This window comes from Trichoplusia ni, chromosome 5, assembly GCF_003590095.1.
Source record: "Trichoplusia ni isolate ovarian cell line Hi5 chromosome 5, tn1, whole genome shotgun sequence".
In the NCBI taxonomy this organism is placed as follows: Eukaryota; Metazoa; Arthropoda; class Insecta; order Lepidoptera; family Noctuidae; genus Trichoplusia; species Trichoplusia ni.
This window is the reverse complement of record NC_039482.1, coordinates 12,383,982-12,411,152: the sequence shown is the minus strand read 5'-3', so window position 1 is coordinate 12,411,152 and position 27,171 is coordinate 12,383,982. Positions and strand designations below refer to the sequence as shown.

The following is a 27,171-nucleotide window of genomic DNA, read 5'->3' as shown; positions in this document are numbered from 1 at the left end:
AAACTATGCTACGGTAAAGGTTGGAGCTTTTAGTTTTGAGGTAGCTTAATATTATAACTAAGTAAATAATAAAACAAAATTAGTAGCTGGGCCGTTTATTTGAAATACATATAAGGGACAACTAGATAAAAAATCTGGATTCCAGACTATGAAAAACAATTGATATGGCAACATTATGAATATAAGTATGAAAATCTTTATAGGCGTTTACAAGTAGGTAGTATAGGTAGATTAGTTTAAAAAACGTCTAAATTATAATTTATTCAAGAACGATATAGAAAAACTTTAATGAGCGTTAACTTTTATACATACAATTTTTCGCATCATGGGCCACAAATTTTCTAGATATTAAAATATGAAAATGATTTTCTTGACACATTTTCTCAACAATTATGATTTTATAACAAATTATTTAATGAGGAACAACAGTAATGAAGTTATTATAGAAAAAGACTGTCTTGTTACAACAATTAAATCATCAACTGTTAGAAATGTGTCAAAAAATCAGGACAAATTGGATGAGGCATTTATATATCGACAGTTTGGGTTTTGATTTAAACCAGGTTAATGGTACAGGTTACTATTATTCATAATAAAACTAAACACCTGACTTCATATTGCGGTTCAAACATTGAGGGATGAACATTTATGTACTGAACCCTTGTATGAAGTTTTGTATGCAGTTTTATTATGTTATTACAAAGAATGATCTGATTAGTTCTGCCCTATTTTGCATAATATTCCATACATCGTTTTATGTCGTTAAGATAGTACAAACAGAGTTACATTGATAGCTGCCCACATACAAATCTTGTTGTTTGAAACTGTACGAAATAAATAATTAAATCATTCGATCACTCGCTTCCAACAATCTGTTTTACATAATAAGCACAAAACTAATCAGATCCCGTTACATAAACATAATTTCTTGTATTTTCAATAACATACTTTACAATGATATAAATTATTACACATTACATTAATATCTTAGATACCACAGAGAATGCCATATTCAGGAAGAGCAGTTTACCGGAGCCGCAGTTGGAGAATTGAGTTTTGAACGAAAGTTTTCATTTTATAGTCTGTGGTCAGGTCGAATTGTCATTTGTCATAAATCCCGCTATTGTAGTTTTGTGACGCGGTCTTTTTGATTTTGTGTGTGATTCATTTATGTGTTTAAGGGCATAAACTGTAAGTAAGTATACAATGAAAACTTTCGCTTAACACTACAAGCATAATGGTTTACATTAATATTATTTGTTGATCAAAGTTTGGAATGAGTTGTTTTAAGATCCTTATGAATTACGAAGTTTGTTTACGTCCAAGCACTTCGACGTTTTGTTGGCACCTTATTAAGTTAATTACAAAACTATATGTTTGTGCCATTTCAAATTGTTAATGGAATGTATAAATGTTAGGAATATTTTGACACTTTCATATCCATACTGTCCGTTCCCGCACCGGCCGTTGAATAAAATTCTAAAATTGTGACGTTACGTAAAAGTACAAAGGAGTTGATTACTTGGAGTATGATTGTGCATCCGTACTCGGGTACGTAAGATTCCACGAGCGCACGATTAATCGCAGAAATGTTCATACCTCCTACAAGTCTTTTATACGCCACGTCACAACTATGAGCCATTTTGTTAGAAACAAAAGGACTCATCCACAAAAATATATGCTAATTACCTAAACGTGTAAATTTTCCATTAAAAAAATCTTATTTGAATCATCTATCTAAAGACAACACTAGAATTGTTTTATTTGTAATTCTCACTAATTGCTCGCATGCATAAGCTTACGTTTTGTATAAAAATCACTTTCTTTCTGAATCATAATAAGCATATTTCGTCTCATTAAAAAAACCTAAATAAGTACATCCCTCTGTGCTAATATAGGCTTTGCAATAAATATATTTTATTTAAACTATTGTCAAATACAGAAACAAGTCCTAAAATCTTATAATAAAAAATGTACTTTATAACACACATCACAACGACTTATATTTTCCTCTTAAATTAATATTTATCTAACATAAGTGCACATTTATGAGTACCAAAAAATAATAACAAGTATAGAAGCACTAATCTGGGCATGTTCAATAAATAATTATCATTTTATCAGTATTTCATAGCTTTGTTCCAAAAAAGCTTTTAAAATATATTTCATAATTTGTTATAATAAATATTTTAAACCATCCTTTGTACAAAGTTAGAAAGACTAGCGATATAATTACTCGCATATCTTGGAATGCTTCAACCGGGTCTTCATTTGGATGACAACCAGTTACCAGAGCATTTTCAAGTTTACAGCTGCGGTAAGCTAGCATTAGCGTTAGTTATACATATATACTTTATCTTAAATAATAATATTTTTAAGGGCACGTTAAACATTACTTTCATTTCACACGAGATTCATAATCGGAGATTAAAATTTAAACAATATTCAGAAGAAACGGCATTGGGATTTCACTTTCGCCAATAACCACATTGTCTATTTACTTCTACCACTTCAGTAGACGTTATCTGCCGACTTCAACAGCAAATTGTAACGACCTACCCTCTTTATCATATTCTCACATGGGTGTAGACAGTTGGTGTTTCGACCGGTCTACTCCGACGTCCACAGTTGTTACTTTTCCGTCTACTGGTGTTCCGCTTTCCACTTCACTGTCCGGCATGATGACACACATGAAAGACTTCCCGCTTGTCACATCTTTAGGATAAATGGTCATAGGAATGAACCTGTCACTCGTACCATCCACGTAAGCACCTAATCTGGAGTAGACTTCTGGGAAGTGCTTTTTAAGGTTTACCCCTCGACTTTCGAGTTCATTCGAAATGTTCTGGAAACATATTTGCCTAAATTTGTGGGCGGTAGCAGCGTTTTTCTCGCCCGCGTTGCCTAATTTGGAAGTCAATATTAAAGTTTCTCTGTCTTCTGGAGTTGACTTGCTATCTCTTCTGTGGCGTCTTCTATTTTGTTCTTGTATTGCAGCGGTAACGGTTTTACTAAGACGTAACTTAGCGCATCTTGACACCATCTGCCTTTCCCATTTCACGGCACCTTTTGTGGGCACTTCACTGATAATACATACGGCCACGTATAAAATTACCCTCGTCTCGGGATTGTATGCTTTACAAAGTTTGACAACTTCAGTATACAACTCAACACCCATTTCGTTCGGCTGGAGCGACGTCCACTTCATGTACTCCGGCTCACTTAGATATTGAAATCCGTGTGTGGTAAACTTTTCTGCTGACTCGGGACTGGTAAAGAACACTTTGACGACGCCACGCCCAACTGCCAGATAACCCTTGTGGGCTATAGTGCTAATTTGATGCAAAGCATCGGCGTCTTCTTTAGCGGCGGATATTATCTGTCTACACAAGGTACTGGCACGGGTGTGCAAGCAGACTTTCCTGTGTTTCTCCCAATGAGCTCTTCGGCATTCTTTTGAGCAATACATTGTGGTGCAATTGTGGCAAGTCTTGTAGTGTCGTTTCGCATCTGCTAAAGGCGCTCGGGAGGGACATTTTGGATATTTACACTTAACAAAAGCGTCATCAGTGCTATTTTCTGTCTGCAATGAAGCAAGCGAAGCTCGGGAATCGTGATGAGTAAGCTGAGCATCGTGTGGGCGAAGGGCTGCGGCATCTAGGCTGGTGCGACGATCGAGGGAGGCACTTGTTTGGGCGAAAGGTTCACTTCTTCGTCGAGAATGTTCACCCTGCGCCGAACGTGGCCGTCTCGACTCCTGCATAGCGACAGGATTATCAACTGTATCCTTGCCTGAAATATTAGAGGATTAACATTATTTTGACTTGATAAGTATTGGGAGGGTATAAAATTATGAATTATAATTTATAACCTAGTTAGTAGGTAAGACTCAGAACCAACATCGAAAAAAAAAAACCAGAAATCAAATGTACAACCATGCCGCAGAGGACACTGCATGCCACTTATCGGTAAACAAATAGATATTTTTGTTGAAAACCATGTACACAGTACTATACTACCACGGGACACCTAACTTTCGAATAGCGTAACAGATATGGGCAACAAGCGAAAACAAAAGCTCCTAAAACTAACCCTAGGTGTTGGTACTACGGGTAGACCGGGTCATTAGTGTATGTGAGGTAATGTAATAGAAAAATTGGAACGGCTCAGACTTACATATCGTTCCTACCTGGTCGGTCGTGTTCGGGGCTGTCGGTGACGGAGCTGGGCCCTTCGCTGGGCGTGCCGAGGAAGCGCGATGCGGGGGAGCCGCTGCTGTGCCCGCTACTGGCCAGTTGTTCGTACCGGGGACTCTGAGGACGGTTATTAGGACTGGTAGGAACAGTTTGGGATGTAATCCGGACTGATATTCTTCTTGTTTGATCATTTAACCATGTCGGCTCAATAGCAGCGGCTTAGACTGAATTCGATTAAATATCTGGATTGTAGATGTATCCAAATATCTCAATAATTTTTTATCCACTAACTAGCTAGCAATGAAAAAAAAAATATCTGGCATTTTTATGAAAAATGTTGAAAAATAATAAAGATAGTATAGAAACCTATATACCTTGCCACCCATCAAATAATAGGGGCTTGAAGCCTTCCTAGGGCTGGGCTGAGGAGTGGGTATCCTCGCCGGCTGCGATGGCAACCCCAAGAGCGAGTCCAGCACGTCTTCCAAGGTAGTGGAGCCAGGAGACGGCCTCGTGATACCTAAGTTCAGGGAACGTTGGGACTCTTGCCAGTCTGGAAGTCGGTGATCAACGATCGATTAGAATGGAAAAGGGACAGGTCGATCTCGGCGTGTTTGCATTACAGATCAATATTTGGAGTGTTGTTTCCGTGTAAATGATAGATTTTGAACTAAGCTAAATGAAAATGTAACTATTATTACTGGTAGCAATACTTTGTGTGGTGCCTACGTGTTTGTGTTCAAATGTTCTAGTTTTAAACTTACCTTCATAGCCTTGTTCTATCATTATAAGGTACTTGCGTATAGAGTATAGGATACCATATCTACTTTCTCTCAAATTAATATGTGGTCATATTTTAGGCATCGTCGAGCAAAGCCCTCTCTGTTAAACCTCGACTTGACATACACGCAAAATAATAATTATAATGGGTGCTGTAGTTAGTGACGAAAAGCGGTGTATTTCAAAGCCAAGTTGCCTCTTGACTCTCTTGAAGCAATGAAAACCAATAAGAAACTCACATTCACAGAAATAAATAATAAAACAAAACATATAAAATAAAAATGAATATATTCAATAATCATTATGATTAAAACGTAACTAAAAGTACAATAATTGAAATGATAATGAAGACAATATCATGTAGTCTTCGTTGAAACATGAACAAGGTACCGAGATTCTAACATACAAATAATATATTCTATAACTACGTATTGATATTACATTTTCTTTTAGGTACTGTTTATTTGGAATTTATTCGGTTGTAGAGAGCTGAAGCAAAAGCTAAGTAATCATATTTGGCGCTACTTTTAATTATGTTTAAATAAATTCTAGGCGGCCATTATTATCGTCTATAGACAATTCTTTTGTTATAAACTTAAATCGTCTGTCATTCGTGACGCTTTCGTAGGTCGGCGGTGCGAATTTGGAACGCAAAATTATTTGTATTTTTCTAACCTAATCAGAACCTGTATAATTTACTTAGGGGCTGTCGCTCCAACATAAATTACGAGGTGATTTAAGTAGAAGGAACTTGAAATTTCTAGATTTCAGACTTATACCGTCACTTCTCACCACCACACATATTATGGTTCTGATAACTGTTGGTCATATTAAGATACACCTGTAAAATATTATGCGAACAACATAGAATGCTCTACGCTATTCAAATATTTTGTGACATATTATTAAAGCCTGTGTTTATGAACTTAGAACAGAAATGTTGGTATCGAAGTTTGAAAGCAGACAAATTGTTTTAGCACCTAAAATAAAACATAGCAACATAATATTTTATTTACAAAACTATTTATATTAACTAGCCATTAAACTAATTACTAGAGATTTTGCATTAAAATAAACACACAAACAAAAATAATTTAATCTGTACATCGGACGAAATTATAACTAAAAGATATTACTGGTTCGTGTCAGATTACTATTGAAATTATAATTATGGCAATATCTAAAACAAAAAATCTTAACTATGACTATTTCATTCATATTCATTTAATTGATTTAGGTACCAGAATTGTAAATGGAAACTTCAGTTCCGTAACAATGATAAATTTTATAAGAGTACTTTTCAACAGAAATGCATCAATAGTAAACATTGCATTATAAGGTACCTTTAATATTTTTATGTTTACGGTATAAAATATGAACTTGGCGGGTGTTCTCTAGCCACACATAGTTTTGTATGCTGGCAACTTCATTCTACTACCCTCAAGGCATCACCGCCAAGTTTCAATTAAATACAAAGCTGCGTGTGACAAACACATAAATTAAAAGTAAGCGTCTACAAGCCAGTGCTTATTTCCACAATGCAAAAAATTAAAAACACTTGTACACAATAATATTGTAATCGGGAATCCAAAAATAGTGCGAAATTGACATAAATAATAATTAATAATATAATATAATAATGGTCCTGAGTCTTACACACAGTCTATAAAGCTCTATTACACATAGGTTTTTACAAAATGAAATTCTTCAGTTACATTAACTGAACAATTTCATTTCACAAATAACTAAATACACAGAACAGCACAAAAATTAACGCACAGAGTATTAAACGTAACATAAAAATTAACAAAGTGTGGACACTGCAGGTTCAGACTCTTAAAACATAAATGCAAATTTCATGATTTTTCGCAACTATCAAAATTTCTGTTTCGTAAGAACTTTGAAGTCCACAAACATTGGGGGGACCCAATGGCATTTAAAAATCACGCGTTGCGTTCGTCGTGTCGAAATTTTTCGATGCAAGCATGTACAATGCTGCTTTTACACGGGAATGTGTCGTTAGTTCATGTAACGAAACCTGCAGTGTATTTCGTAGTGTGGTCACGCTCGCTCACCGGGCGCCGCGCGGTGGTCGAGGCGCAGCGACGACGGCGGCCGTGGGTGCGGCGGCGGGAGAGCCTCCGACACCACCAGCGGCGTCTGCGGTGACTCCAAGGGCTTCGTACCTGCAAGAAGACAGTCAACTTATCAAAACACAGGTACATAAAAACTTACTATCTTTATGCTAAGTCCTTGTGCCATAAAAACACCTCAATGTAAATAAAATAAGGGGAATAAATGTTTGCCGAAGCTGTACTCAAGAGCTAACATTCAATTATTGTGAAATTCGTGACAAAAAAGCTAAATGTCAAGAGCACTAAACTGAACGATCGGTAAAGTCTCATTGCCAATCTGCTTAAACGATATCATACTTTATGAAATCGAGGACAAACAGTATTGGCCATAAAATTAATGTGGATGCTCACGAAAGGTTTCGTGATTTACAAAAATGTGGAAATTATGGCTTACCAACAAAGGAGCTCTCGAGCCAGTACAGTTTCTGACTGGATCTTGGAGAAGGTTGCCTGTCAATGTCGCCGTTAGCTGGCTCCAACCCTGACACGTAGTGTACTATCGCTGACGTCACTTCCTTGATCGAAGTTTGGATCTCCTCAGACGCTTTCGACGCCTCAGAAGCTTCTGATTTTGGTGTTGATTGGAGAAGGGAAGATGCTAGCCTGAAAAAAATATGAAGAAAGTTGATAACGCTTTTTAAAATTTTCATCCAAATAGATTCGAGCTTTTACGTACACCGTAACTTCTTCGAAAGTTGTTTTTCTGTTTTTACTACAAGGACAACATTTACGAAAATACAAGGGGTATTTAGCAAGCAAAACTTCCAATTTACTAGGAGCACAGCAGGCAATGAGAAAAAAAAACTGCATAGTTATTGTGTCGTTACCTCTCATGTGGCGTTCGCGGTGTGCTATTTAGTCGCTCCTGACTCCGCCAGCCGAGATAGGGCTGTCGCGCACTGAATGAGGATCGTGCAGACGGCGAGCACAAAGGACTGGCACCCCTGATGCTACTGCGAGTCGATGAGCACGGTGACGTCTGAAAAAAAGGCTCCAGTTTAGTTTTATACTCCTTTATACGTTTGATGGTTTGTGGAACAAAACAGCTAAGTTAGTCTGACAGGAAGTCTTTACTTAACATCCATCAGATTACCGATTAGCTATATCAATGGCTCACATTGTCTCACTTAGGAAGTGCGTCACGCTTCGTTACCTTCAAATGTTTCTTAAGTATTTAATTTGAGTAATGTCATTTTACGGATGATTGGCGAACCGTCATTAAAAAATCAAACAATTAAGAATACAATAGGCTCGTTTACATATCAGGGATAAATCGGTGAATGAACTGAAATACGGATATATTGAAGAATATAAGAATAATATTGAAGCCGTATGAAGGTGGCGAATGGTGCCGAGAAAAGCCGAGTGTCTCCGAAGTAGATTAGGTAGAGGTAGCTGAACTTGTAGATTACTGGCGTATACGAGGGGTAAACTTAGGCCTATCTTTTGTCTTTCTTTAGATAACGAAAACGCAGGAACGTTATGTCGGCTATAAATAGTGAAGGATAAGAGTGCTCTGGAAAAATCCTTCCATCATTAAGATTTCCGAGATGACGGATAACTGACATCTTCCTGATTTTAATGATGACAATGTCGCGAGATTAAAGATTCCGTCCTCCCACAGCCATTTAAATGGACATTATAACACTATTACAAGTTACACAGGTAGGTAAAGATCCTAAATATCAAGGCCGTAATAAAACCAGACGTCTGTCACTCCAATAAGGATGAAATTCCCTTGACAGTTTTTTCCAATACTCCTGTGAATTCCCCTTCCCGTGAAAGGAAGGGTTGTATTGTACAGGATACTACGACCTACATTACGAATCGAGGACATTATTTCACCTACTTGCAGACATTCCTGAAATATGAAACGAAGCCGCGACGCGCAAAAATGATTTCATTTTTGCGCGTCGCGGTTTCGGTTCATATCGGACGTCTTTCCTTTAGAGATTAATTTCGTTTTTATAGAAAAGTATTTCGCAAGGTAATGTTAAAAACTCACTTGGTTGGAATTAAGCCGGCTAGTGGACCACCTTCCGAAGCTAGTGGTGTGTGGTGACAGTTGTGGTGGTGGTGGCTGCTGGTTGCCTCCGAGGCTGCCCAGCGATGTGGTCTTCGAGTTGAGGCCGCTCCAGCGCGCCGCCGATGCGGACGCGTCAGACAATCGTTTGCGAAGTAGGAAACCCTCTCGGGGCGCTGGTGCGTTTTTGTACCTGGAGAAAAAATGAATTACCCTTAAATATACGAGGATCTTTAAAGGCAGAGTAGGTTGCCGTATCTCTTTGGTATTAAAAAGAAAGCTAACTTTGTGACTCTGGGAGCAAAAACAGATTTTTCCATATTCTATAAGGTTACATGAGACAATATTTATTCTTTTATAGAAATTTTACTTTTTAACTAGGTTTAGGTATATAAAAATCATTTAATCAATTTCGGAAGTGAGTTGTTCATTACGCTTACTAACATCACTTATAAAGGAAATCGCTAAAGTTTATAGACAAAAACATGTTTCCAAATGATCAATTAAAACCTCTTAGTTAAGGAATGGAGTCAATAGGTTAACTGTCTTGTAATTAATTGGTAGAAACCCGCTTCGTGATAATATTCTACTTAGAAAATTTTATAGTTACTGTCTAGTGATTGAATTATGACTTCTTTACGGAATTTAAACGCTTTTCATGTTAATTTGGAGGTGTTAAATCAACTTAAGAATGGAAAGTGCTCAATCAATTTTCGAGAATTAATATCTTGTATTATTATTACTATTTATAATTTTCTTTACGTGTCATAAGTATTTCAAATAACAAATTCTAGCACGGAAAGGGCAGGGTAAAGACATTGAAAATAGTAGTTTTATTGTTAAAAATAACCAGACGTTAGTTACCGGCGTCCTTTGCCTTACCATTGCATGGAGCTAAAGCTTTTAACCTAATCGATCTCAATATTTCGTTCTTATTTTATAAGTCTTGTCTCATTTTAAAGGAAATATGAAACGCTACCATATTTTTACGGTTTCAAAACCTAAGCACGCTCTTTAATAAAAGGGCAATAACCCTCGCTATTGCAAGACGGGACGAGCTTGTTTTTCAGTCTTGCCTAATTTTCTTTTGTAAGCTTTCTAACAATTCCTACACCGTACAAAGTCAGGCTCTTAAAAATAAAATACAAGAGAAGACTGAGTTTATATGGGTGTCTATTTGAGGAAGCCAAATATTGTAGCAGCTGGACTTTTAAACGTGTTTTGGGCAGTAAAGGTTAGGATAGGCCACTTTAAGTCCAGCTCGACGAGATGTAATTAGGGCATCGTTAATTACAATAAAGACCGACCAGCGTCCATTATCGTGAGCCTGAGAGACAGTTATTAGGGTGAAGCATGTCACCCGCCCATAATCATATTAAATGCCTGCATTAATACTAGGCTTGGTAGTGCATTTAACGCAGTAGTCAAAAATATGAACTTTGATTAAATCTAATTAGACAAACTATTGTGCTCAGGCACTTCTTGCATACAATAAATGGACAAACACTTAATTAAAAACTATTACTTAAACATGAAAAATAATGAAAATACTAGTAAGGTATGTTATTTTTGTCTATAAGAGATAGCACCAGAAATAGATCCTTAAAGATTACCCATGCGAGTTACGTTCATCAAGTATTCCTTTGATTGAATATTTTAATACCGACATATTCTAAATATTGAGAGGAGCGTATGGATAACACACGCAACAAAATAGTACGGTAACAAACGTTGTTATATATCTGAGCCTCTAGAACTAGACCAGATAAAACAGTGATATATTTTATCGAACGCCTTTCCTTCAAGCCTTGACATGATTGTGAGTGAAGCGAGACGTGCCTATGTGCACTCACATATAAAATATCTAGAAAATGTTGTTCACAAATATATCGTAGCCTTAACGCGAATTTTAAAAGTCAACACGAAGACATATAAAATTGTGGGTAAACTTTCTTACTGACACGAAAATGGAAAGTTGTTTCAACTTTAATGCAATACAGAAGAGCATTACGTACATAAGATAAATTATTTACAATTCCAAGTAAATTATCAAGTAGTTAGAAAGCCGTGCCTATTCTAGTATAATCTTAAAGTTCAGATCATATTCGTCATTACCCTACATAGCGGCTAGATGTTGATTGCCCTTTCGATAACCTGCGACGGACTAGTCTGTCTGATACAAATGACTGGTGGACTTACCATTCTGGCACATTGAGCTTCTGTAACGATCTCTGGACCCGCAACTCGTGCTCAGAAAGCACGCGGTCTGAATTCTTCTGCAGTTCGTTTTCTGGAGGCTGTAACAAAGTGGACAACATGAGGAACGGCTCTTCAACGTCGAAAATAAAGTACTAAAAAGCGCATTACGTACCACAACATCTATTTAATAAGGAAGGTTTTTTATAATTACCGCAAAATAAAACTAATTGCTGGCTTGTGTACGCGTATAATTGTATTAATTAGACTCTGTTTAGGGGTCACAACAAATACATTATTTTTAATGTAAACGTACCGATTTATGAAGTATGTTTTTACTTATTTGTAAGGTTAAAAACAAACACACTAAATTAATTTTCACCTACTTGGTGGTGCATTATTTACCAATTCTTGGATATCTTCAATCGAATTTGGTACTAAACTATAAACAGTTCCAAAAAATGAGGGATCTCTTTGAGTTTCTACAAATTTACACTCGTTTTCACTAAAATCCTTCATAGACGACGAATCGATCATGCTTCCTTGAATTTTCATTGTTTGGTGTATTTTATAAATAGCAAATCTTGCGTATTCAATTTCATCGTCGCTTCTGTCGTGGTCCTCTAAATCTTGGATCTTAGCTTCGAAGCAATGCGATCGGCTAATGAGTTCTTCAGCAGGAATCGAAGATTCTTTTCTTAGTATGATACTATCATGCATGTCACATTCATCAAGTATTTCAGACCAGGATGGATAGGAGCGCTCTTCCGAATTATTCAATATTTCAGGGTTATAATTTTCTACTAAATCTTGATCTGAAATTGAAATAAGATCAGAAACGCCGTAGATAGAATCATACCAAGATTCATTGCTTTCGAATTCCGTTTTTGAAGTATTTAAATTAAAGCTGACTCTTCGTTGGGTTTTCTTCAAGGTCGATGTTGCTGGTAACACGTTTTGATTCCTAGTTTGTAGTATTTTATTATTTTCAAAATCTTCGTATTCAGGTAATTCAAAGTCATTGATTTCAATGTTAATCTTTGGTGGTGCTAGGATTGAGCAGCGATTACAGTTTGTTTCTTGTAAATCTTCTAAAGGTGGTGGAGGCACACTTTCCAGCAAACGGTCAAAGAAATCTCGGACCTTCTCGTCATTACTTTTCGTTGGTGTTTCTTTAGCCTTTCTTGTATATTTTTTCGAAGGTAAAAGTTGTGCTGCTGGTTTTTCCGGCAAGGACGTGTTTCTCGCAGGTGTATTATTGAGTGAGTTGTTGCTTGACCTAATACCACCTATATTTATATGTGATTGGGTAGAATTACGCCGTCTCGCATCATATCTCTTCAAACAGATCTTAGATTTCCACTCCCGGTGTTTGCTTCTAAACCCGTTCAAACTTAAAGAGTTCTCTTCATCCGATTCACTTCTGGGTATTTCAGGGAACTTCGTGTAATAGTAGTCTCTTGATAAAGGTTTAGCAAACATATGTTCCCTTTTCACTTCTTCAAAAGGTTCCATATCCTCAATATCCCATGCTGCATCCAAACAGTACCAAAAGCTGTTTCTTTGAAGCACCTCTTCAGTGGTTAGAAGCACTATCGACACCATTTTCACACAACACTTCACTTGTCACGACTTCTGTAGTGACTGGGGCTTATAAGGCGCACACTCATTAAGAAAACAAAAATTAACTGTTAATAACATTTGCATTGTAAAATTTTGTTTTCAAAACATACCCATAATTAATAAATCACTGTATAATTAGAGTAAGCTGCACACAAAACATTGTTTACTGGAAACAGATTAAATATTAAGATAATATGAATAAATCTTAATAAACACTGTGAAGCAACCTAAACAAGTAAAAGTGATGGTTCATTGAATTAGAAAATTACATCTTGGATAATTTCAAGGGTCAGTTGAGCTCTGGATGCGGAACTTTTATTAAAGGTTTTCGGCGTTTCAGAATGGATCGAATATAACTAATCCACGGAAGTAGAACATTTGGTGAGGATGATTGCTTGGGGTACGGAACTCACCCTGACATCTGACGATGCGAGTAGCGCGCAAGGGCCCAGTAGTCCCACACTCTCCCAGCAAGTCATGTCCACTAACTGTTCCACTCACGTCCAGCCTCCGCTCAACTCAACACTCGTATGCCTTATAATCGCATCGTGATGCACCAGTGACTCCGTAATACTAAGTTACGTAAGTCGTCATATCACATTCGATATGGAACTAATGACTCGATACATATAAAGCGGCTACACATAAAGCTGCGAGAGGTCTCCCGGAGGAAGTTAAAGAAGCAAGCTGCAATATCGAAGCGGAAAGCGTTCGCCAATCAAATCAGAATAACGTTGCTTATCGAACGACAAAATCCAATTACAAGACTGAATCGGAGCGACCGCGGGGCTTCCGAGCTTAAGGTCGCTCTGCGGGCTGGTGCCGGCTCTGGGGCTGGGTCTGGCATGCGGCGAGCGGGTCGGACTTACGCGTCGGCCACTGCGGCACTCCGCATCGTGGGACATAGAGGTGGTGTCGGTAGGGCAGGCGGCCGCGGCGCTGCCTCCCGCCAGACTGAGGCGCGGCGCGTGTCCTTGGCCAGCGCGCATGCTCCGTTCACACACCCTTACTATCAGATTCTAGTGGCTTCAACAATAATTCTCTTACGATGACACATTTTCTTCTTAGTTCAGCGTGAGTTTTACTAACTCTAACAACAGTACCTACAGTATTCACGACATTTCTAAAACGGCTGCACTGTATGAAATTCAGAACTACATTGCTGAGCGTAGGATGAAAGACTGTGATTTATTTGATTTTAGCGGCGCAATGGAAAGCGATCGTGGCGATAGACCCGAGGAGGTTAAACAGCTGATGTTTACTTGTTCTGAGATCGTTGAAGTGGAGCATTTGTTTGGATGTGGGTGTGGCAAGCCGTGACAGGTTGGTCCTCGTTGCCAGGACGTTAAGTGTTACTTGGACGTAATTAACTTACATAAGCATTAACGCCTTATGGTTCCGTATTAAAAAGTTTAAGTTACTATTACTTGCTTTTATTTTTGACAGCTATTTCCTCAACACAAATTCGAATGTGTAATAAAACTTATCCACAGGCAAATCGATACAAATTATTATGATGACATAATTAAGTGTTTCGTTTCGAAACACCATTAAACATTAACGTAATAATCGATACAAATTGGAGTCACGCATAATCTATAATTCTGTATTTCACACGCACAGAGAGTACTCAAAACATTATTTCATATTAAAAAGTTTATTATTGCTCATAAATTAAAACTTATAGTAGGGAGAAACCGCGTACGAAACCGTGACCCGAATTTGGGACACGTAAGTTCGTCACGTAAATACAGGACGCAAATGGGACGATATTATTTGTCCCAGAAGGGTTATGAGAAAAATAAAAATGTTGGTATGCGACTACGACAGCAATCGGGGTTTAGAAGGATGTTTCAGGCAAAGTGGATGGATGTAGACTATTATACCTTTATAGCATCAAGAACGTGCTTATGTAAGCCTGCGCATAGGAAGGCAGCGGTAACCTGTTTCCTTCAGTTGATCCCGGCGACATAATCAGGAAGAATGGCAACGACAATTGCATTTCCAACACTATTTTTAAAACCGCATGGAAGTGCATCATTACCTTTTTGTAAGTCGAATATTAAAAAATATACTTGTCAGAATATTTTTTGACATCAATATTTTTTATTTGACCAATATTAATAGAAATGATTGATCGAATTTCAAACTGATGTTAGTTTTGTAGCAATGAGGTTGGTTCTGTTTTTGGATGACCTTTTTGATAACGTGTGATATAAATAGCCAAACAACAAAGGTCAGATGTTAACAATTAAATATAAATCACAACTTCTTGCGTGACATGCTATTAAAACGTTAATGCTTGAAATATAATGGTGTTTTGTTGTTATTACGTTTTATTAGTTCCGGTAATTAATTTCGGAAGTGGTAGTAGATATAGAAGTTAAGAGGGATTCATGTCACAAAGATCATACTGGATTTATAAGTATAGATTGCATGAAAGGCGCAATGTTTCACAGATCCTTGCCTAGGACAAGCGATTGTGTGGTGTCTTAAAATCTTAGTATGCGAGTCGTTTAAAAAAATAAAATGTATAATAACCAAAGTAACTACATTTTTATATGTTTTAATGTTTATTTAGGTACAATAAATCGATACGTATAATCGTTTATCTTTTGCCACAACCATAACCATCAGTCACAAGTCAACAGTCTAGTCGATTCCTTCGAATCTAAATAATGAATGAAGGGTACAAATGTCAAGTTTAAATATCGAACGTATTCAAACTTCCAACTGGCATGCACAGATTATATCGGGCTGCAATTTAAATGCATAACTTCGAGATATAGTGTTGCTTATTTCCATAAACATGGTTAGCTCTGCATATATCTCGTAGCTACAGTAGAAGCATTTATCTCGGAGTGCGCGTGTTAATGGCAACACATTTGCTTCTTCGTTCTAATAGGCCCTGTGAGGATCTTAATTGGTTAGCTCACACCTCGTCAGCCTTCGTCACATTAGTGTCTCAGCATGAAATGTGAAGAATTAGGTCAAGTTCGAAGAGGTTTATTGGATTATTCTGAAAATTGCTTCGGGAATTCACTTGATATCCCGAAGGGTTGGTCTTATCGCTGACGGCCCGCATCGCCGGATAAATAACGTTACGTCAAAAAGTTAGGTTATGTTGGATTATACGATTCGTATTCAAAATGTCGGAGATGAAGATACCTACCGGCCTTTGATCTGGGTTTTCGCTTTGTGTATTTTAATTCTATGACCTTAAAGTGCTGTAAATATCCAGTTACTCACGTAAGGAATCTCTAAGCACTTCACGAGAATTAAATAAACCAACTGAGTCTGTGAAAACAAGCTAAGCTGAAAGCTGTATATGACGTAAGACAGCGTGGTTTATCTCACATCGCGGCTAAAGCCCTATATGCAGCGAATGGCACGTAAAATGGGAACTATACGAGCTTATTTACTACCAAAACGTATTAAAATAAAATACGAGCTATATTTTTGGATCATAAATACTGTAGTTGAATGGGTTTTGATTGAATTTAAGTATTGAATCTATGTATGTCGTCTGAGTGCTAAAAGAGGTGGTCAAATATTTCTGATTGCGGAGAATATTTTAGAGTTTAATATGGTCCTGGTTTTAGTATTTTCACAGTAAATTAAATCTTGGCTCGACCTCTTGGCTAGGGCTTTGCCAAAAGCACGCTTAAGTAATTGGAATTATTCTTAAGTGGGTACAGGACTGCAAGTGACTGAGTGCTCTAATTAACTAATTAGCGTTCCGCCGTTTTGGATCTGAACTGGTGAGAAATAAATGATACATGTATTAAATGTTGTATGTAAGTGTTTAAAAACAATAAGAAACATGATCATTTTGGATGTTATGTATGAAGTGATTTTGAACAAAAATATCGCGCTGTATGTTTATAGCGAAGCTTAAAAAATAACACAACATTAATTCCTATGAAAACACACTTTTCATAAATTTTTGAGAATTTTTATAATCAAATAATTTGAACTTGTCTATTATTTGCACTTTCTGTACATACATGTCGTTCCATTACAATTTACGTAGGTACTTGTACAACCTAGTTTCTGCTGAAACGGTGAAATTACGCGGAAGGCACATCAAAGCAAGTTGCGCACAAGAATTCATTATAAAGGCATTTAATTGCAGCCATATTGCGGCTCAAAGCATTGATGCAGGCTTCCTAGAGATTAACCATGTATACTTGAAATCGAGATGTCTTTAAGCGCTAACGTTTATTGCACGTTTTATTATACATACTTTGTATTCTACATTGTGCCCTTATTATACATATTATAATTTATGTGCTTTGGTATGATTGAATAGGTTATATAAGGGAAATAGCGCACTAGACGATGCGTAGACGTCTCTCTTTCATAACAGCCTTGCTTTTGGAAGTGTTAAGCCCAGTTTCTAAAAGTAAAATTGAAGTGAGTAGGATATCGAGACTAAGGAAATAAGAAACTGTTTATTCTCAGGAGACAATAGGGCGGTCCATATTTAATATCAACCCACATGTAACACAAATATAAAAGGTCACTTAACCTCATAATAGGTACCTACTTACAAGATTTTATTGAAGTAAGGTTAAGGTTAAGTGCCTTTGAGATCTAAGGGTTAGGTCAGACGAGTGTACTTGACCTTTGGAGGGAATTCGCTAACTTCCCTACAAAGCCCTTTTAAGAAAGGAATCTTTTATTAAAATCTTAATCGATGTGGGTGGCTCTACTGGATTATTATTTGCTAAACGTAGGATACACCCACGTGTAGTAATTGTAGGAGATTTTTCTAAAGCATTTTTGGTAATTATTATAGACTTATTAAATTATTTACTTAATAGCTAAGAAATAAACGATATTTAAGGTTAATCGCAATTAATGTTATAAATTCTTAGTTTAGTTCGGTCGCTAATATCTTTAGTAAAAACATTTGCTATGTCTACCTAACTCTGTAACTTTCTTCTTATTTTCAATGATCCAAAATGAACGTTTTGAAGATCACAGGTCCCTATTTAAAGTATTACATTCTTTCGCCCTAAAATGTCTGACAAATTGGATTAATTAAAAAAAGGACAGGATTCCAGCATGTACTTTATCCTACAAACTATATGTCGGTGCCTTTATGAATTTTCATTCGTTGATGTTAATACCTACACGTATGTCAGGTATAAACAAAGATGAAAATCACAAATACAGAACAGGTAGAAACTTTATATTGTGTGAGCAAAAAGTCCGGAGTGCATTAGCAAAGCAGTAGGTACCCGCCATTGTGGGTAACCGCAGCGTTGGACTGGCAACACTGACACGGCCGGCCAACTTTGTGAGATTTGTGTCAAAATGTCCGCTAAATTAGTTAGGTAATATCCGCACGCGATTTGCGTGAATACAGGAAACATTATTCAACGTGAATTGTTTTCTGTCTCATTGTGAGAAAATATATTATTTAAATACTAAAATTCGAAACATATAATGCATTTTTTTTAAGTAGTTAACCAGGTCAGTTTTGAATATGCAAACGATATTTTATTTTTGTTAGTAGTAAATTCTTCTGCATATTAGTTTTACGAAGTCATGATAGATGGCGCTAGTATCAACAGTTTTATTTTTTTAAGACATTAGTTCTTAATGTATACTGTAACTTGTTGTACATAGATTCGGAAATATAGTAGTTATACTGTTTATTTATAATCAACGTGAAATATACGAATAAAAATGCAAGTACCTGACCACAAAACAAAGTTTAAGTATTTTTAGGTACAATGTTACAAAAACGAGCATACAAATCGTTTTAGAATATAGGCCGTAAATGTAATAAAAACGTTTCTTTCGTGACAGGGTAATTTATTTACATATTGAACTGTCAATTAGCAAGCCGACTTGTAGTCTGTATGTAAACAACAACTTACTATTTATTTTTATCTAGCCCTACTTCGTAACGGCTATATTCATATTCTTCCGTTCAAATGCGTTGGCTGTATGCCAACGTTACTCGTGCACTTTCTTTATTTATATTTTATTCATACCGACAGTTTGTCTATGCGTGTAAGATGAATGGCCAGTTTTAAATTTTTGAGAATTTGTTAAGTTCTTTATTTGAAATTTTACATTATATTTGAATTTTGCACCAGTTGGCTTGTCTTTGCATTCTATTTACAAACATTTAATGCTTAAACATTGTTTCGAATTCATAAAGTTGGAACATCTAATATACATATAAAATTCTCGTGTCACGGTGTACGAAATAGTATTTCTCTGAAATGGCTCGACCGATTCTCATGAAATTTTATGTGCTAAGTGTTAACTGAGAATCAGAAAGCATCTATTTTTCATACCCCGAATTTTTTTTTTCCTAGTATTCATCTGAATGGCAAAACAACGTTTGCTGGGACAGTTATAACAATTGAATAATACCTTTGCCTGAATCTCGTTGTTCGGAAATTGTATTATTTCTTGAAGATTTATTGAGTATAAAGTAACAAACCTTATCACAAGTATTCATTGAACTGAAAAAATAAACGAGAATTAAACTAAAACCGATTGCTTCAATTAAGGGTTCAGCGACCTTTTATATATTTTATTATTGAGGTCGTTAACTCAATGGGCGTTTAATTTCATTGAAGATTTACTTCCACCTTTTTTTTCAAATCAATTTGCATTCTATAATGTGGTACAGATGGCTAACTTAAAAATTAGGTAACAATTATGGACCTCGTGGGGAAGGGAGTAGGTGCTATTTTATAGTGATTCTGCAAACTAAGATAGGAAAATAATTTAGGGATAATCAATTCTGTGAAGCCGGTCGTAACTGAATTTCCTGAGGAAATTTCCTGTACCAGTTCGAGGTTTTGGCTCGGCAGCCGATGTATTGCAATATGGCGCCCTGTTACACTGTGTGGCGAATGTGGTGACGAGTGACATGTGGGTAGGTAAACACACTTCCTCAATGGACGTCATATATACCTACAACAGATCAAACATGAGGAAATAATTGAAAACCGCAAATTTCAGTGATTCATATACCTACCTACACTTGTGTAGTGGTGTCGTTTTTGGTAACTTATTACTTATTTCAATATTTTGATTATAAAGATTTTTTTTCTATCTAGAAACTTTAGTTTCATTGTAATTGGTAATTATACTGTTTATTAGCTTCGATTGTTTCTTTCTTGGAGGATGACCATAAGATGCTACGACATTTCGTAGCGGTTCATTATAAAACTTTGTAGCTCCGTAGACCTCATGTTAGATGGTCTCAGTTTTTTTTATTTTCCTTACTTAAAGAGATATACAAATAATTAAGATATATTTAAATTTCAATTCAAAATACACTTTTTTGTATCAAAAGCTTTGTTACAAGAGGTTATCTTCTTGAATAATGGATGTTAGTATATTGTATGATTGTGCTTAACTTTTTAAATACCGATAAGGACACAAAAAGACCCTTCATTCTAAGACGGTTAATCGATTCAATTTATATCAGTTGTATTTCTTGGAACTTTAGGACTGCTGGATAATAAAATGGATCACTTGTAATACAAAATGTGTATCAAAAACCTACTTAATTTATTTGTTCTGTGATCTTCGAACTAATGTTGCGCCATTTCACAGTTTCACTAAGATAACTAGAACAGCAAAAACGTAGGTAAAACATGGGGCTCGAATAAATGAACTAAAAGCTAAAATATATTTTTCTAGAAACAAAAACGAGCACCAGCTTCAAGTAAAACTACAGAGCTAAAGAGCTACTTACTATTTTACGTTTCAACCAGTCCAAAGGTTTGAGGTAACAAACAAAAAAATTGAAGAAGTCGTTTTAAAGTAATATCTACTGTCTACTAGTGTCTACGTATAATTACCACCACTACTAAATATATTTCAGTGTCAAAAACAAATACATAAACAACCATAGACACATAATCTACGTATCCTGCCATCTGTCTGAACCAATCTAGCATAAGTGGTGTCGACGGTGATGGCATGAATTGGATCAAATTGACCGCTCGCTATAGAAGCGAACAATTTGTTAACTAAATCCCCTACCGTTGTAACGATGAGTGATCGCCTTTGTACTTCAATACAAGATGAATTCTGTCTAGCCCTAAATGGATTCGCTCTTGAGAAATATGCTGGTAGCTGTGCGAAAAGACTTATGAAGATCTAGGTTAGTATGTAGGTCGGTACTACAATAATTAATGAAAGATTGTTAAGTGTATGTTGACAATATTCACCGTATCTCAGTGGAAATAATGAAGAAATTAGGTACATATAGCTTTGAAAAAGTCACATCGGTACTTTGCCTGTATTGAGATCGAACCTGCACTTTGTGAATACAAATCCATACAAAGAACCGCGAAGCCATCACGTCTTTACCTAATTATATTTACGGCTAAATAAGTGTTTCAATTTATTTAACCTACATAAATATTACGTTTTAGTCACTGAAATAAACTTTATTATGCACGCGTTGGTTATAAAGTGCATTGTCACATAAAGAAACCTGTATGTGTACACCTATTTGTGTTCTGTGCAATGAGGTGCGTTATTTTTAGGTGAAAATCACACTTTGGCACGAAATCCAGTTGCATTTGCCGTGTCGTAACTTTTTAATTATTCCGTCACTTTATCCCGCCTTTTGAAGCGTCATCTAGTTTCAAAATGGCTGCTCAAAGTTCCAAATATAGATTGATTAACGTTTTACGTTTTGATGGCTTTTGTGTCAATATATTTATTTTTAAATTGATTTTAATCTGAAGGTAAGCTCTTAAAGTGTGCAAAATCTGAATGCAATAGACGTTATACCATTGTATGATAAATGCACAATAGTTTTCCGCATCCACAACGTAAACAGATAAGTCGAGTCGTCGAGAAAATCTATACAAGTGGAAATATATCTACACAAAGCCATGAAAGATAGGTAAAGTCATTTTCAAGGAAAATTTATTGCGCACATAATATCACGTTTCCCTTTGTAGAGTTTCAACAAACGCTTCGAAATAACAGTTATATGGAGAAAAGCAGATTAAGTGGCAACAATGAGTATTATAGTTGACACCCGAGGCTCATATGGTCCTTTTATTCCTTACGTGGAGAAGGCGGATTGAAAAGGGTATCCTTTCAGAACAGCCTGCCTTTGGTTCCAATGAAAGAGCTATGAAATGAACGCTGCTGAATGCCTAATGCTTCACTCAGATGAATGGGATGCATCGGGGCTGCCATGTTGGAAAATGGAACTTATGATTCTGGGATTTAAAAATGTTTGTTCTATTTTTTTTTGTTTCGACTTGATTATGTTTTTAATTATAATTTTTGCAGACAGCAGAACGAGAACTCACGTTTTCATTTTCATAGTTACGTAATTTTCCATTTATGTTGATTAAACATTTTATATACCTAGATGCTAAGTTCGTCTATTTATTTCTTAATTAAAACCACCTTTGTCATCACTCTTTTCATATCAGTTAAAAAAAAAAAATTATGATAAGCTGGCAACCCTGCTGGAACGACAGGGTATATCATCACCGTGAAGTGTTGGTGACCTCGTTTTACTTCAAATATAACTCCTGGCGATCATTTTGCAGATTCATGCGTTCAAGAAAATAGCAACGGTATTGCACAATGTGCGTGAACGAATAGGCATGGTCCTAAATAAAATGACTTTTGCAGTTTTTTTAGAGGTTCAAAACGTTAATATTATTTCTAATGTGATTAACCATAATTTCGCCAATTGAATCCAAACTTATTTGTCACATCGCTGCATCGGTATTCTTTATTATAATATGTATATATACTAAATATATAAATATAGCATATTTATAAAAATACTATACCTATACTACAGAATATACTTTGATTCCTGTAGGACTTTTGTGTGTGACGGGGCGTGATGTAGGCAATTTTATTACCAAAATGTATTCAATACAACATAGACGCTATGGCTCTGTAATACGTAATATTCCATACCAATACATGAAAAAAGTATGAAAGATTTTAAATATTGTTAAGCAGGAGCAAGGCTCAGAAAATTGAATAGGTAACAAAGTCACACGAGACCGACTCACGCGCCGTACATCCTAAACATATTTATTGGAGAGTAATCCAATAATAAATAAATCAGTCGCTCGCTAAAAGGAACCGTTTTGATGTGACACTGCTAATATTACCTACCTTGCGTACTTAATTAAATTAAAGAGCACTCAATAATGAGCTAATTCAATTACTCGTGCGCACTGTGACTGGTGAAATAGAAAAAATCAAACCTGCGATGCACCGGAGCGAAGTGGTAATTAAACTTGTATGCTTACCTGAAACAAATGAATGAACAAATAAGTATTTATGTAGATATTAAAAAAAGAACATTGGTGTGTGTATAGTAAAAGAGAAATGAAATGAAATTATTTATTCTGCAAATAGGATACCTATTTTTTTATCACTTTTACTTGTCTTTTTTGAGAACGATGGAGCCGACATTTGACAAGTTTTGTCACACATTTACAAGTGGCGAGATCATTTGATGATAAAATTATCAGCTGGATTTGAGCGGTTCACTTTGAGGATTTTCCCGAGAACTTGCAACTGTTGTATCAAATACGTGACGGTCAAGTCAAACTTATTAAATAAACCCTGCCCTTATTAAGTACGAATGTAGCTTTTTTACCCAGAGAGAATCATCACATGGATTTTCTCCGCCCTGGGAAAAGCGGAGAGGAATGCTGTACTCTTACCGTCTAAAACACCGGTATGCTTCACCCTGTACTAGGGTCCACGGGAACGCACTGCAAATTACGATCGCCGAAAGTACCTTCTCTAACTTTCAAGAGCCTAAAAAACGCGGTTTACTTTAAAGTTCGAACACAAATCGATCCATAGTGCATACGATAGCGTCGCTTTACCGAGCAGCGGGCATCGATTGCTATAAAAGTAATCGAATACTTCCTTTCTCGAGAGATCATTATCCGCGCAGCTAATGACCGACGAGTGTGGTGCTTACAGACTTACAACTGGTACTTGTAACGATTATGTACTTCGGTTGTTTAGTCTTGATACTTGACGGGGTGAAATTTTTGATATTCGAGGTGTTTTTTTCAGCTGTTCTTTTATTGCTGGAATTTAGTTTACTGTTTTATACGAACATAGTGAGAGTAGATTTTCATCGTCAAGAAGTCGTTTTGTCATCGATGCGAATTAAATGGTGTTAAATAATCATAAGAGAAAATTGCAGGCTACTTTTGCGTTGATATCACTCATGTGTATGGACAAGAAAAACGAATTAAAACTGCTTTTGCCCTTCAATTAATCTCATACTGTTTTAGCACCAACAAATCTCACATAGCGGCGAAAGGCATAACGTAAATGAAGCTATACCAAACTGAACTCCAATCCAGTTTTCCCTGCAGTATCTATTCGCAACTCGGAGATAAAGAGAACAGTTCAAACTATAGAAGTTATCTCACAGTTCAATATAAATGGAATATGTAATCATATTCTTATCCAGACTGATCTGTTTCGTACAATAGATTTTTTTTTTTTTTTTTTTTTTTTTTTTTAAATAAATGCGGACAACATCACATACATTGTTCTGAACCCAAAGTAAGTTGCTCAAGCACTTGTGTTATGGAATTCAGATACAACGAAGGTACCACAAACACCCAGACCTGAGGCAATGTAGAAATGTAAATTTTTACATTGACCCGACCGGGGATCGAACCCGGGACCTCAGAGCTAGCGACACCTTGAAACCGGTGCGTACGCCACTCGACCACGGAGGTCGAGAATTGACTTTTAAGTTCCTATTTTGATATGCAAGGTAGAAGCGAATTTGTGTTCCTTGTTTAAAATATCCATCATGGCTGACGTTTTGTGTAATCGGAACCAGGGAATTTATTAGTGAGGTTTTTACTAGTAATAAACATAATTAACATTTAATCTAGATTCTATATTTCTTTCGGTTCCTTTTCAAAAGCTTCGTTTACTTTAGTTGTACAGTATTTAACACTGACAATATCCCATAGAATATAGCTAGCTGTTTAGATGTGATGCCTGTCAAAATTTACAAGTATCCGATGAGAATTATTTTCGAAATTTATTTAGTTTTTCGTGAAGGTTTTGTCAATGTATTATTATCCCCCATATGAGCAATTTTTTACCTTAAAAAAATCATCATCCCAAACACCCCTGTACTTAAATCATTATAAAAACAAAAGCCGTCAAATAGCAATACTAGAAATAAATAAACTAATAATTGTTGGAAAGCTTAAAGAGAAACACTAGTTCTCATTAAATTACGTTTCCGATTGGACGTGTTAATTAACACATAGTGTGTCTCTCTCTCTAAACCTTGATTAGTCCGACCTTCTTTTATTATTTAATTAGATAACTGGTGTTAGCTTTCAGAGTACACGCGTCTTTATACCTAAGGTATTTTATGATGATGACCACTAGAAATGTCTAAACAGTTATATTTAATTATTTTAAAGCTAACATTAACGATTACGATATTTGCAATTTAATTATGACTAATTTTCTAATTAGGTAACTACTACTATTTTGAACACACATACTTTACGAGTTTATGTAGCTGGTAAAACATATATTCAACCCTTTTCCTTTCCTTTTCCTATAAAGGATGAAATTTAACCTCCTAGAACTGTTCTGCTAGTAGTTCTTAACTAGAAACACAGGGACCCTACTGTCACGTCTTAATGTATTTTTATTTCAGGTCTGAAAGCTTGACAGCGCTCTACATTTTACAGCGAGAGACATCTCTCTTTCACAAGCGCTATGACTTTAAGAGGTGATGGTAGTTCAATATAAATTTCCTATAATCCTCTATCGGACGCCATTACTAGCCGAGTAACGTTACTACAAAATCGATAGGGATATAAACTCCTGACCGGATTATGTCATTTCAACAATGATGCGAACATCACACAGGATAGGACACATCTGCATTAATACTCAAAGTTTCCCACAATGATTGTAGACACAATACGGTGTGCAATACAATAAGCAGCCTTATTGTCATTTCTGTAGATATTTCTGCTGTCAAAGACTTATCTCAGATTTGCAGGCTGCAGTTAGCACTTAGCTCATAGAATTTGTAAGAGTAAATTAACAGTTGTGAGATTTGTGGTTTGTCTTGCCGGGTAGTGCAAAATGACAGACTGCATCTATTTAAACATTGTCACAATATCTAGTATTTACAAAAAAATAGTCAAAGAAAAGTAGATAATCGAACGTGGGTTGCAACGAGATCAGTCATGGCTTACTATTTACAAAAATCTAGATTTAGTTTTAAAAATACATAGATCGAAATCTATTGTTCCTTTTATTTGATGGTTCCCGTTTTAGCGTAACAATACAAAAAAGGTAAAGAAGTAATTAAATTCTTAACTCATTTTCCAAATTATAAGTATGTTGGTATAGGAATACTTTATCTGCCTAGAAACGTTAACAGTTTTGCGCACCATATGGCAGACTTGCGAAATAGTTATTGGCGACACAGAGGCAGTGCACGTGGGAAGTTATCGACGCCCTATGAATATGCGTTAGTGTTACCATATTAAAGCACTTGTTTGACTAGCGGTATAAAGCGGTGGGATTATTATTAAGCTGATCGTGAATGAAGGTATCTTTTATATAGTTTTGTTATGAATTGCCAGTGTTTATGGATCGATTTTTTTATTTTATTTTAGCAGCTGGTGAATTGAGGTTTCTGTTATAAAGTATTGTTATAATACGAGTGCCAGTTTTTAAAATTCGAGTATTTTTTTGTGGTTTTGTCAATTGGGCATAGGACTACTGTCTGTAAATACATGTACGTTTTAGGTTGCATTTATGGTAAGGATGGAGATCAAAAGGCTTGATGCGAGTAATAAATTAGTTTATTATCAAGCATCCGATCAAAAGGGTGGTTTGCGGTGTGCAGTGGTCGTTTTGTTGGGTAGGTAATAAATTAGAAATGTATCGATTTGAGTTGCACGTGCATACAAAGTTATGTAAGTATGCAACTAGCTGTGCCCGCTATTTCGATAAAATATAATTGTGTGATGATTCGCATTGGAATTCGAGATTATTCCTTACCAAGTCTCATTACTATCAGTAGGCTTTTTAGTCATGCGAGAGTAATAGAAAGACAATTACTTTCACGTTGAAATATAAGAATAGATTTAAAAAAAGATCATCAATACTTTTCTAGAAAAAATATTGAATAAGAGTAAGGTATATATTGATTGAC

General features: G+C 36.0%; 1 protein-coding gene across 2 annotated transcripts in view; it reads right to left on the bottom strand.

Annotated features, from left to right (window-relative positions):
* Positions 1-79: 79 nt before the first annotated feature.
* Positions 80-27,171, bottom strand: part of LOC113494532 (serine/arginine repetitive matrix protein 1) — a 96,463-nt gene continuing 69,371 nt past the window's right edge. Inside the window, exons 4-11 of one of the 2 annotated variants that reach the window (XM_026872920.1) lie at positions 11,334-11,431; positions 9,117-9,327; positions 7,939-8,090; positions 7,506-7,714; positions 7,052-7,162; positions 4,571-4,749; positions 4,190-4,313; positions 80-3,792 (exon numbers count right to left, since the gene is read on the bottom strand). In XM_026872920.1, the coding sequence (XP_026728721.1) occupies positions 2,576-3,792; positions 4,190-4,313; positions 4,571-4,749; positions 7,052-7,162; positions 7,506-7,714; positions 7,939-8,090; positions 9,117-9,327; positions 11,334-11,431 (2,301 nt within the window). In that variant the 3' untranslated portion in view covers positions 80-2,575. Of the gene's footprint in view, positions 3,793-4,189; positions 4,314-4,570; positions 4,750-5,247; positions 7,163-7,505; positions 7,715-7,938; positions 8,091-9,116; positions 9,328-11,333; positions 11,432-27,171 lie in introns of those variants that run through there. The other variant, XM_026872919.1, reaches the window with a different exon arrangement.